Here is a 13,968-nt window from a genome sequence, read left to right as displayed (position 1 = left end):
ACATATTTGTCATGATACAACGTTTGTATCAAAGCTGTAAGCTGATTGTACATTGAATCGGTAACAGAACAGAGGTGTTTGGCGCATGCGCATTCCGGCTCCATCATTGTGTCTACAGGAGCAGCACCAGAGAGACAAGCCTCGTTTACCTTTAGTAAACCAACCCGTGTCATTTCACACAGAAACCACCGCTAGATTCGGCAGAGTGAGTATTTAACCTATTATTTCAACCAAGCTTGCCGTTTACATGTACCGGTTTGGCATAAATCGCCGGAGTTTTCACAGTTTATTCGATCGGCTAGTGAGAGCTAGCATAACCGGCTAGATGATCAATGAAAAAGAAACAAATTCATCCAGATATAATCTGAAAACACTCGATAATTAAATAGTAATTCAGATTTCATAAAAAGGGTGTTGATATTTGAATTGTTAACGTATATAAAAGACAATAACATATTTTAAACCCTGGACTTGGCAGTAAAGCATCTCATTTAGGGTGAATGACAGATACTACATGAGCATCAATGTATTTACATTGATACTCATGTATGATCTATCATTCACTATTGAGCTTACATGTTTTGATTTTGATTTTTTTCTTTATGTAGTATATCAGTTCTGTTGTATATACAAGGTCATTTTGCTATGAATTATAGTCACGTTTTCACCAAATACTGGTGAGTACTGATGTAATTTTATAGTAAATACAGCTTGTTGTGAATTAAGCTGTAATCAAATGTCTGCGATGTATGTTTGAGGGAGGCACGGGTCATGCTTGACATCACTGAATTATAATGCAGTGTGTGTGTGTTTTACATTAAGGTGACATCACTGATGACTCAAAGAACTCCTGTGTGCTGATTTTGATCTATGGAGAATTAGGAGACATAGAAAAGTCTCCTCCCACCATTGTGTAGCTTAGATACATGAAGTACAGGCACAGACTTGTAATGTAAACTAAGAAAAAACAAATCCGCTCGTGACAGTGAAGATAGAAAACACACATACAGTGAAGACCAAACCTCTTCTGAATCATTATTACAAAAATCAACATCATCATGTTACAAAAATAAGTTGTTCTATATTTAGTCTTGAGTGAAAGTTGAATTTAAAAATTTGATTTGTTTACATTTGTTTATATTTGTTTTGATGAGCTGCAGGAGCTTTGTGCAAAACAATAATTTACTTTTTTTTTTTTTTTAAAGCATTATTATTATTATCATTATTTGAAATCCTGAAACTGGAATTTTAAGTCTCAGATTTTCATTTTGGACTATTTATTATTATTAATATTATTATTATTTACATTATTTGAAATCATGAAACTTTAATTTTAAGTCTCAGATTTTCATTTTTGACTGCACGGTACACACACACTGATCAGATTGCCTCAGTGACCACCAGTACATTCATCATTTTCAGTGTTCTGCCCTGATCAATGGACAGTACATTTTTTGCTCATTTTATGAAGTCTTTCAGAAAAATTGGAGTCCTGTGAGCATCAGGTAATCTACTTATCAGAGTAATACACTTTGCTGAGACCAACTGTGATTGCAGCTAGATTATTCCCATGATGCCTTAGCAGATTTTTGTCTCAATGCAGTGTCCTAGTGATGGCCTTACTTATTTACTTATGTTGTTGTGCTGTGCAACACAAAGCTTTACGTTACCTAGTAGTTTCCAGTAGTTTCCAGTAGTTCGCTCAATGTAGTATAATTTCTGCATGATAATTTTACAGAATATTTACAAATCTTCAAATTATTGTGCTTTAACTTTAATAATTAACTTATAAATTAAAGATAAGTATTATATAGTCATTATGTTTTCAGCCAAACTGTTATTTTTTTCTGTAAAAGAAAAAAGGAGAAATTTTGAAGAATCTTAATGAAGCTCTTTTAAAATTTTGGTCTATTAAGGTGCGGTCACGTTTACTGTTGCTCTGCAAAATTTTGCAAGCAAAATCTAGACATTTTAATAGGAATCTGCACGAGTGTGAAAAATTTCCCTATGCAGATTTCACTCAAGCTGTTCAAGCTGACCAACAAAAAGGTGCTCAACTTGAAAGTGATTTTGGTGTGAGCTGTGCTTTATACGCTGCTACTAAAGCTGCACAATGCTGAATAAATTGATAATTACGATTTTTTTTTTGTTTCAAATAGAGGTCGCGATTCTCTCATAATTCTGAACAGACACCTGAACAAAACATGTAATTTACTAGAGGTTCTGAAATGTTAATTGCTGCAGTCAATTTTAAAATGTTTAATTAATATGAATGAATTATTTAAAAAAATCAGGTTGAATGAATGATTTAATGACTCACTCATAAATATAATTTATTGTTCAATTACTGGGTGAATCAGTGTTTTTGAACGAATCTCATGAATGAATGATTCAATGACAAATACGTTTTTTTACAGTCACTTGTTGCCACCTAGTGGTATAACGATGTAAACGATACAATCGTTATTTGAAGCGCCGTGTTACTTTCAAAAGGGGATTTACTCTATTTTGTTTGCTTCCGTAGACATCAGTGTTTATATCTAAAATATAAACTTTGATTCCAGTACTTCTTTTATAAATATTTGTAACACAGAAATAATGATACAGTGTGGTTGAAAAGACTGTTTGTGAAGCTGTTTCATATTTCTACATAATAAAGGCTTTCTCTGGGCCAGCGGCAGCGCCAACGCAGATTTGAATGTTCAAGATTGCGATCTTTTAATGTTTAATCATGCAGCTCTAATTGCTATGCTATATTTCTGCCCACAAAAATTTGCCTAAATTTTGCTAATGTGTCTGCACCTTTACTCGCATAAGCTATTGTATGGCTTTGCATATAGTACTCAAATTGTATAGATTACTGTTGTGGTGCTATTATGGTATCCTTTTTGTAAATTATAAAGTAAATTGGTTTGAAATGGCATAAGGATGAGTTAATGACAGTTTTAATTTTGGGGCGAACTATCCTTTTAACCCAAGTAGAATTCCTCTCTTGCTGTATCCCACAAAGCTGTGCAGCTAATGCATGGTCAGCAAATAAATAGTTAAGAGAATGCAAACCGGACTTTGAGTTATGTCACCACCATCAAAGGGCTTTTTTTTGTTTTTCTCGTAAGTGGCTGCTGATCTGAGCTGACAAAAATGCAGGTCTTGCCGCACTGGTATTTGATATCCAGAGGTGGTACTTGACTAATAGCTCTCTTTTCTCATCCTGAGCAGGGAGGACCTCTGAATTATGAAGCAATGCTCCGCCGGACCCTCTCTCTCCTGCTCTAGTTACCAGAACCCCTGCTGCTGTCACCGCAACCGTGATCGCTTTTGCCTCTGCTAGTGGTTTGGCTGCCTCCTAAAAGGACAAAAAGGAGAATTCGCAATCCTCATCAGCTGTTGTCTAGTCACATATGGTGCATCGTTTGCATTCCCGAGTCGACATCCCTACCGCTCAGCTTCTTGCCAGCCTGTGACACTCATAGGATTCATCAACACGGGATATTAATAAGCGTGTGCTCTTGTTTTGCCTTGATTGCACACGCTAAAGGACTTTTTTTTTTTTTTTAGTTTTTCCTCTCTACTGCCACACGGGTGGTGGCAGGACATCGTAGGCCATGGAACCCAATATGGAGTACTGTCTGACCCAGGTGCTACAGAAGGATGTGGCCCGCAGGTTGCAGATGGGTCCAGAGCTCATTGACTACATCACAGATTCAGACAAGTGTCATGACCTGGAGAGTGACCAGACTGCGCTAGATAAAATGGTGGACGGTATCGCCACATCTTGGGTTAACTCTAGCAACTTCAAGGTAAAGGCTTTTTAGATAATTTAGATGCTTAACTGTAATTTTCTGCAGGTTTTATTGACTTTTTGAGACTGTAAATGGTGCAGGGTGGTGTTTCAACTGGACTGGGTATTATGGGTTATAAAACAGGGGCTTTTCTTTTGGAATTCTCCTTCAGGCAGTTGTCTGGCATAGAATTGAGGGGTTGAATCGATCCCTTGAGCGAAACAGAGCAGGCTTTTGAGGTCACTGGAACATTTACAGGCCTTCATGTTGACATATTCCAAGATCAGACACAATGAGAGACTTCACTTGGATGATGATTAAAGAATTCGTTCAACCAGAAATGAAAATTCGGTCGTCATTTGCTCACCCTCATGTCGTTCCAAACTGGTATGACTTTCTTTTTTTGAGCACAGAATAAGTTTGGTGAAATGTTTTCCATGTAGTCACAGCTAATGCAAAAAAGAGTTCTTAATAGATGAAAGGAAGTCCTTTTTGTTTGAAATGATGGTGAGTAAATGAAATTTTATTTTTGGGTGAACTAGCCCTTTAAAGGTGTAGATGGCAGTCTTATCTATCATATTCATTTTTGTTATGGTCTTTTTTTTGTTACCAGAACTCAGACTGACCTTAATATTGCTATTATTATTTTTATACATGATTATTTATGCAATAGGTGTCTTATATTGAATGTTGTGTACAGTAGACATTTAAGAAGGCTGATGGCTTATACTCAGTTACTAGTTTCATGTTCAAGAATATCAAACTCTAACAAAGGCAATTAATAGAGATAAAGTGTTTCATGGGAATCATGCCAGAAATCCTCTTAAGAAGCAACTATGAGATATTTTTATTTCAAATCTTTCGCCTTGACCTTATAGCATTGCAGTGCTGAGTTAGAGCCGCCCATCTGTTTTTTGTTTTGCGTTGGTTTTGTTGAATGTGGTATATTATTTTGACAGTGTTCAGAGCCTGTTTATCGTTGATGTCACTTCCTTGAGCAGCTTGTAAACATAGAGTAGCAATTATGTCAAGCGGTTAGCATCATGAAGCGCAGCTCTGCTACTTTTTGTATTTATTTCAATGCTGAGACATCATGCATGTAGTGTGAATTCTGAGGCTCAGTGTTTTGCAGTCACTTGATTTGAGCATTAGATTGAGGGATACTGGGAGCACATTTTTCATGAACAGCCTCATTTGAACTCTCTTCTTCTTGAACTCATGTTTCAGCCAGTTGCTGTGTGATACCATAAATGGATAATATTTCATAACAGCCATTAGGACTGGTGATAGTTAAAATGATAGTTTATCAGCCTTTTGATGTAATTCAATTCAATAATGTATTTTATTAATTTATTTATTTTTCCCTACCCAAACAGAGAAGCCATCATTTCAACCACAGAGATACTGTAAATAAGTAGATTCAAAATGATTCAAATGAGTTTCAAAATTTAATGTGTGGAGAAACAAAACAAAACAAAAAAAAAACAGTTACAAATAATCAAGGCAATTTTTGATGCTATAAGCATTTTATACACCAACATAACAAAACAAAGTAATAGATAGCAGTATTTATTTGCATATATATTTTGCATATATATTTAACAAAAATCTGATACACTAAGCTTTTGAGTGGTGATGCAAATTAATTGCTGAATCCATTTTGAATGGATTCATTGAAGCTGTTTGAACTGATTAGTAATGAATGAAGCATATAAAACTCCATTTTGCTAGTCAGATTTAAATCAGAGATGCTATTAAAACATGTCTTTCATGTCATGAGACAAAGAAGGACTGCACAACTAGTGTTATAGTAACTTTAAATGCCTAATAAAAAGCTCATTAAAAATCACTGCAGTATTCTCAATGTTGCTTCGTTTTATATTGTGAGTCAGCAAAATAATTGTGAATATTTTGATTGATTGATTTATATCACCCAGCCCTAATAGATTTCTTAGTAATGCAGTCAATGTCAGATTTTGTGGGATGTCAGTAACTACTCGGTTGCAACTGCCTGAGAACAAATGATTTAGCTCACATTGCATTTTGTTCACAAGCACCAGCCTTGACGGAGACAGCAATTGATGTTGGGAGTAATGTGGAAAGTATTCGGGCAGGGTTTGGGTGAGGTTGGCCCTTCATGTGAGATGTGTCCGTATCAGAAAATAGTTTGTTCTTTGAAGTAATGCTTACTTTACAAGCTTTACAGTGCTTGACAGCTTTGGCTTCATTATGTTGTAGGTTGTTGTAAAATAGAATTGATTACCTGACTCGTCCAAAAGTTGTGTGTTAAAGTTTTTTTAGTTCATGGCTTTGTGGTTTGTACACTATAATGGAAAAGGTTTTGTCCTGTTGGTTGTGGTCATTCGTTCTGATAACCCCTTTCTGGGTAACCAGAATTAAAAGGTTTTGTGGTTATCTCTATTCTAATGGTGTTTTTGTACAGCTTGCAAACTGATTAATAAAGGCTTTAGTGCTTTATCAAAGAGTAAATCATGTGCTGACATGTTTGCACCACAATGCTGTTTAAATGATTGTGAATGCAGTCTAGACTTTCAATCCAAAAGACCTGTTTAGCCAGTAAAGGACAACATTTTCTTACCATGCATGATCTAGTTGAATTTGTTTTGGCAAAATGTAGCACTAAGCCTCTAGACATTGCCTAGAAATCATCTATTCATTGTCTATTCAAAAAAAAAAAAAAAAAACTGTTGTTTTTTTTGTTTTTTTTTGTTTTTTTTAAATAGTGAGTCAATTATAGTCAGTATAATATTTACTGAGGTGTAATGAAAGCCATTCTGGTCCAGGGGACCAGCATTTCAGCATTTAATAATTTGCTTTCAGTTCATGGTGAATTTGCATTGAATTTGCCACACCCTACAGAATTGGAATTGACAGGAACAGGAATTGATTCTATTGCAACTAAAAGAGGGATATAATTAGTCCAGAGCAAGTTTAATCATTAATGTTGACTAATTATGCCTATTTGTTCTGTAATATGTGGAATATATTATATTATACATGCAGTCATCAAAACAGACTTTGATTTTGCCATATAGCAACACAAAATGTTTTCAGATTAATATTTGAATGTTGATTATATGATGTTGAGCTAAATCCATACGAGTGTACAAGTAGTACACTTTTATAAAAACAATTGCCTAATTCCTTAATTCTCTGCTGGTTTTTCTGTACTGGTTAGTGATATGTAATGGGCAGTTCAGAATTATTGTCAAAATGAATGTGTGTATGACATATTTATGAGTAAATCATACTGAAAAATGAAATTTGTTGTGATAAACTACAATTACCACAATACATTCTCACTTAAATTGAATGGCATTTTTTGTCATGTTGTTGCTGTAAGCCCTTTCAACCACCCTTGACTTCATAATAGTGGGGGGGTAGATATGACTTTCATAGAAAGCAACTGCTGTGTACGGCACCTCCCTTTTAACCATTGTTAAGTGTTATGTTTTGCTTCCATAGTTGAACAAAAATATTTAATATTTTTCTGTATTTTTAACTGTTCTCCATATTCCCAAAAATAAATTCACGTGGCACTGAGCACAAGCTTTTTGGCAATAGCAGCTATCACTGGTGTAATTGCTAATTCACTTTCAGATGGTTTATTATGGTTTTATATTTACCTGTAAAACACCTCTCAAAGGTTCATTTCACAATTAATACTACAAATCTAAGTTTTAAGTTGGATAAAACAATTGTGTGGTATAAAATTACACTAATCCCTAGGAAATTGACGTTTACTTCATACTCATGCCTGTGAAGCAGCTACCTATTTCCCAGAAGCATCATGAGCCTGAGTTAATCAAAGAGCCCATTGGTGCTAATAGTTTCTATGAGCGACTTAGGCTTATTATGCATTTGGGAAATGCAGCTTTGGTCTTATTGTGAACGATGCACATTATTCTAGAGGAAAACTATAGAAAACACTTTTCCCGATCTAATCAATTCCCAACTGATAAAATGAAGTCTCAGTCCCACCCTACATTCTTTCTCATTCAACATCCCCTTTCATTCTGAAATGTCACATCATGGAAACAGAATAGGTTATAAGTAACCTTTGTGCCACTAGCAACACCAAACAAAACCTCAAGTCTAATGTGTTTGAAATCACCACAGTGTTTAAGCTTTTTGGGAAGTCCTCCTGCCACTGGCTTACTTACAGTTGTCTCTAAACACATGAATAAGAGAAACTTATTAAAATTTCTTTAAAATTTAGTAAACTGACAGAAAACCACTTCACTTGCAATGGCATTTGTTCATGTTAGTTAAACATTTATCAGCATCATGCCTTGTTTTGAAGCGCTGTAGTGGAGAATGTTGCTGTCGTCATTTGAGCAAGGTTCAAAGTTTAGTAGGCCGCATAACCTCTTGTAACGTTTGTTTAGTCAGCGTACGCTGGAATGTTGAGTTGAAGTCATCCTATATTTGGTAGGTGGACACTGCACATTGTGTCATCATGCTTCGGCATGTGCAAGAATTAATTCATGAGCAATCTGACATTAAACAACAATTAAATGGTGTTAAAATGTTTTTGCATGTGATTATGAAACGGTTATTTTATTTTTGTCTTTTGCTTGTTTCTGCTTGAACATTTGGATTTTTTAGTAACTTTTTTTTTTTTTTTTGCTCATAAATAGTGATTTACTGATACATGGCAAGGCAAATAATATTTGACCATTTTGAGATTATCAGCATTGTTCAATTTTGAATTTTGATGAATTATTGTGCAAGATAACACAAATGTTTGGGGTCAGTAAGATGTAATTCTTTTGAACTTATATTAAAGAGTCCTGAAAAAAGGTTCAAGGTTTTCACGAAAATATTAAGCAGCACAACTGTTTTCAGCATTGATAATTAAATTGTTTCTTTGTCTTGATTTCTGATGGATGGGTCATGTGACACTAGACTGATTAATGGCTGCTAAAAATTCAGATTTGCCATTCATAGGAATAAATTGCATTTTAAAGTATATATAAAATATATATATAATATTTTAAATATCAATATTATGTCACTTTACAGCCTTGGGCAAAAAAGTGACCCCTTACTAACCCCAGTTGGTGTGTATTTTTTTATTTGAGCAATTTTGTGTACATCACATTTGCAGACATTAAAAAAAAAGAAAGAAAATTCTCTCATTTACTCACCCTCATGTCATTATTTTTTGGATGATCTATCCATTTAAATTGTATTATATCTATCTACCTTATAATCACCATCAGCCCCCCTGCTCTTTAGGTGTTGTTATTGGCATCAGTCATTAAAATCCCATTTTTTTTTTTTTAACACTAAACATAATAATAAAAGCATAATGCTACTTTTTAGTATATAGTTAGAAGTGAAGATCATCAATACTCTTCAACTGAATTTCAGTTTATTTAAATGGCAGTACATCCATAGGCTGATCATCTCTTCACCGTCTCTTTCACCTGTTCTCATTGGCTTTCCCCTCTTTTTCATGCTTTTACTGTTCCGTCAGTATGCATTATTCAAGCTCTTATAGTCTGTGCCTCTCTGTCTCCTCACCTTACTTCATCACTCCATCCTCACTTTTTGAACACCCCAGCACTGCCAGATCTTCAGTCTTCAGCTGTGTTGTTCCTGCATGTTGCGTGAGTCCCCTCCCTGACTGCAGTGTGATGGCTTGTACGTGTGCACCGCTTGCCTGTAGCTGAACTGTGTGTGATGTGCACACAGCCAGGCTGGCGGCAGGAGAGCGCCATGATGGTGTTGACGCACAGGGTGATGGGATACCAGCGTACAGTGGGGGAATGATTGCATGCTGCGAGCGGCTGCTGTAGCCCGTCTCTCTTAAGCTACTAAAGCTTCCGGAAGACGAGACTCTGATTTAGTTGGCAACGTTCCACCTCTGTTTCTCTGCCCAGCTGTTGCCCTCTCTTCTCCTCTCTCCTTAGAGTCCTGCAGATTTTAACCTCTCAAATATTTATTTCTAAAATCATCAGAGAGTTAAGTACATCTCTGACTGGCCTTTACTTGCATTAATGCACATCTTCTACCATGTGCATTATTGTCAAGATCTAAATTAACTATCTTCCATAATTGCCAATAGATAAGAATTGATCAAATTTACTGAGCATAAATATTTCTTAGCATCCATAGAACTGTATTTTGCCTTGTTTTCTTAAACATTTCAGTCAAACTTCTTCAGGCAGTAACCTGTTGTTTTAAACATGGTAACATTTGCAAGTTATGACAATGTGATTTAATGTTTGTTCTAGCATTAAAGGGTTAGTTCACCCAAAAATTCTGTCATTAATTACTCATGTCGTTCCACACCCATAAGACCTTCGTTCATCTTTGGAACACAAATTAAGGTATTTTCGATAAAATCCGATGGCTCACTCCCTTTTTCAATGCCCAGAAAGCTAGTAAAAACAGTTTATGTGACTACAGAGGTTTAACCTTAATATTATAAAGCGTCGAGAATACTTTTTGTGTGCCAAAAATAACAAAATAGCAACTTTATTCAACAATATCTAGTGATGGCTGATTTCAAAACACTGCTTCATGAAGCTTCGAAGCTTTACGAATCATTTGTTTCAAATCAGTGGTTTGGAGCGCCAAAATCACATGATTTCAGTAAACAAGGCTTTGTTACGTCATAAGTGTTTTGAAACTTAAATAGTTCACGTGACTTTGGCAGTTCAATACGAGCTTTGAACCACTGAATTGAAACAAAAGATTCATAAAGCTTTGAAGCTTCATTGGAAAAGGGAGTGTTATTGCTGGCGATGCAGGCCTTACTGAGCCATTGGATTTTATCAAAAATATCTTAATTTGTGTTCCGAAGATTAACGAAGGTCTCACGTGTGTGAAACGACATGAGGGTGAGTAATAAATGACGTTTTTGGGTGAACTAACCCTTTAATTGTGTGTAAACCTATCTTTCACCACCCGTCGTATATTTATTTGTTAAAAATTGTATGTATTTTAACATGTTATATTATTTATATTTTATTTTATGAATTTTATTCTGCTTTTTATTCACATGAACAAATGAACAACATCCCACAAAGGTGCAGTTTTTCCCATGCTTGATTCTTTTCAATGCCACTGTCTTAGATGTGCTGTTCCACTGCTTGAGCATGCACAAAGCAGCCTGTGGTTTTGTGTACGGATGTATTGCCTAACTAAATTGTGGGGGAAATAGCGCTTTTTTATGTAACCCATCTCTTTGGCCTTGTGCTTTTGTCAGTCTTACTGAATGAGTGATTGCTGTCCTCTGAATAGGCCTATGTGCTTGTATGTGATGATAATAACTCATCATGTGCCATTGTTTGTTTTTGTGTTGGAAAATTAGAAAAAATATAGTCATAAGCTGCAGATCATGTTAAGACATGATCATCATTGTTCAAAAACATTTTCCTCCGACTGATGTATAACCACCTAGTTAGAGTTCACGTAGAGTTATGTAGAGTTCATTGTGCCATTTTTCATGGTGGTTATATAAGCACAAGATTTGGGTGGATGTCTTCGCTTTTGGGTGGATTTCTTCTCTTATGACACAGTCAAACAAGCAGTGTCTTTCAATGTGATTTTTGACATCACAATGGCATTAACTTTTAAAATCACATTTTACCTAACCATCTAAAAATACAGCATGATGTCTATGTTCTTTTTAGTGTTTAGTAGGTGGTAGAGTTGTATCAAGTGTCATCCTGTAGTCTGGAATTCACCTGCCAGGGCCAGAGATTCACATTTGTCAATAACAAATATACTATTATTGGCAGGCCCACACAGAATTTGTGCACACAGAAAGCTCTGTGCAGAATTGGGACGTGTCAGCAGATACCATTCGTGCCTTTTTATATTCTGTTTCAGTAAATTTTATGTTGATAAAGATTATTTGGCCTTTTGAAATTCTACCAGCTTATCTGGCCTGGATTTCTAACTAATATTTAGCCTTTTCTTTGTTTCTATCTCTCTACTCTGTGTCTCTGTCTCCCTTCTGCCATTGTGCTCTATCAATGCTTCCCTTTATGAAGTCTAATGAAGTCTGTTGGTGCTGAATAGCCAGACTAAACCTACTCACAGACCTCCAATGGTTTGCTTTCAGAAACTGAAACTTATGTTGAACCATCAAGGCCTACTTGTTAAACAGAACATTAAGGGCGTACTCACACTAGACACAGTTGCCTTGTATTGAACATGAACACGATTGCCCACCCTCCCCTCTCCCCCTCTGGCCTTACTCACATTACGATGCAACTTTTTGTTTAGAAGAAAACTGAAAGAAATGCACTCTTGCTAATAGATTGCTTAATAGATTTAGCCTATCACTTATGTAGCACAGCGATTTTCACTTAATCACACTCATGCTGCATGTATCAAAAGATTATTACCAAGGCAGCTGACGGAATTTACTTGCAAATTACAATTCCTGTTCATCAATAAAGTGATAACCAAAGTGTTATAAACCTAAATATACTCAAATTAATTGAAAAGTGTATTATCCAGGTATTAAAGGGTTAGTTCACACAAAAATGAAAATTCTGTTATTTATTACTCACCCTCATGGCGTTCCACACCCGTAAGACCTTCGTTCCTGAAGGAGTGTTTTAAAATCGGCCATCGCTATATAAGTCGTTTTTTTTTTTTTTTTTTTGGCGCACCAAAAATATTCTTGTCGCTTTATAATATTAATATTGAACCACTGTACTCACATGAACCGATTTAAATATGTTTTTAGTACATTATTTGGATCTTGAGAGAGGAAATGTCATTGCTGGCTATGAAGGCCTCACTGAGCCATCGGATTTCAACAAAAATATCTTAATTTGTGTTCAGAAGATTAACGAAGGTCTTACGGGTGTGGAACGGCATGAGGGTGCGTAATAAATGACATTATTGTCATTTTTGGGTAAACTAACCCTTTAATAGAAGATGTTTGTTGTTGTAGTGATGACAGTAGCACATATACAAGTAGTAGCCTTTCAGTTTTGCTGGCGCGGTTAGCGATCACACTACATGCGTACCGCGCCCGAGTCCAATCGATCCGTACCCGAACCAGAGCATGATTCAGCATTCCTTGCCCAGGCAGGGTACGAAGCAATCACACTAGTCAAACGAACTGGACTTTGGGGGTCAGTTCGTGCTCGGGCACGGTTCAGATTGCCTAGTGTGAGTTAGGGGTGCAACGGTTCAGATTACTCACTGTTCGGTTTGTATCACGGTTTTAGGCTCACGGTTTCGGTACGGTTCGGTATGTGCTATGTTCAGGTAAAAAATTACTACTGTCAAATAAAAATAAAGAAAAAATAACATAATCAAACAGAACAAATAAATACAGTAAAGCAAAGATGCAAATAAAAAAAGGTTTTTCATGTATCCAGTTTTCAGTTACAGAAATTGAATAAAGTAGCTAATAAAATGTAAAACAACAATGCATGTAATCTACACTGTATAAATTAAATAAAGATCAATCATTATTAATTATTAAATTACTATTCAGTCATGAGCAATGAGTGATTTCCTTGTCTTTTGTTGTTTGATTAACATTAAAAACACATTCAGACAGCAGGAATGCAAGGGCTGCTGTCTCTTTAAGACATAATACACGGATCAGTACACTGATACTGAACACATTCGTTCTTTCTCGTGTATAAGGTCACTTAAGACATAACTGACTATGCTTGCTAGGATACTCACCAAGACGGGCATGTTGACATAATTTTGTGTGAATAGGGGTTATGCGCAATCTAACTTCCGTTTTCTGTAAAACAGATTAGATCGCTTCCGGTTTAGGTCTTTTGTATGTGCTTCATAAAAAAATTTGCCGTTTTATTCAAGATAACTTAAAAGGAGCGAGCAAAGATGAGCATAACTGACGTCCCCCGCATATGCAGATTGATATTTAAAAGCTTTTTTTAATTTTTCTTCTACACACTAACGTTTAGATATTTAATAGAATAAAACACCTATAACAATGTGAGCTAGGTATTTTCGCTGATTACCTTAAAAGTCCATAGATATGCCGTCAGTTCATACTGCTGTTAACACTTTCTCTGACAAGCGGATGCAATGAGATCAGTTTTCCGGTTTGGTCATGTGACGTTCAACATATATCCCATTTGTCCATTCAAGCACAAGACTTGAAGGAGACCTCAATATTTGCGCGCTGTACATGCGCTTCATCGTGCAC

General features: G+C 35.8%; 1 protein-coding gene across 1 annotated transcript in view; it reads left to right on the top strand.

Moving 5' to 3' along the window:
- Positions 1–91: 91 nt before the first annotated feature.
- clasp1a (cytoplasmic linker associated protein 1a) overlaps positions 92–13,968 on the top strand; it is a 75,399-nt gene continuing 61,522 nt past the window's right edge. The window contains exons 1-2 of the mRNA XM_051905090.1: positions 92–205; positions 3,220–3,800. Coding sequence (XP_051761050.1) covers positions 3,606–3,800 — 195 coding nt within the window. The 5' untranslated portion in view covers positions 92–205; positions 3,220–3,605. The remainder of the gene's footprint in view (positions 206–3,219; positions 3,801–13,968) is intronic.

Source organism: Ctenopharyngodon idella, chromosome 9, assembly GCF_019924925.1.
Source record: "Ctenopharyngodon idella isolate HZGC_01 chromosome 9, HZGC01, whole genome shotgun sequence".
NCBI lineage: Eukaryota > Metazoa > Chordata > Actinopteri > Cypriniformes > Xenocyprididae > Ctenopharyngodon > Ctenopharyngodon idella.
Note: the sequence above shows the minus strand (reverse complement) of the source record. Positions and strands in the feature narration are given on the sequence as shown.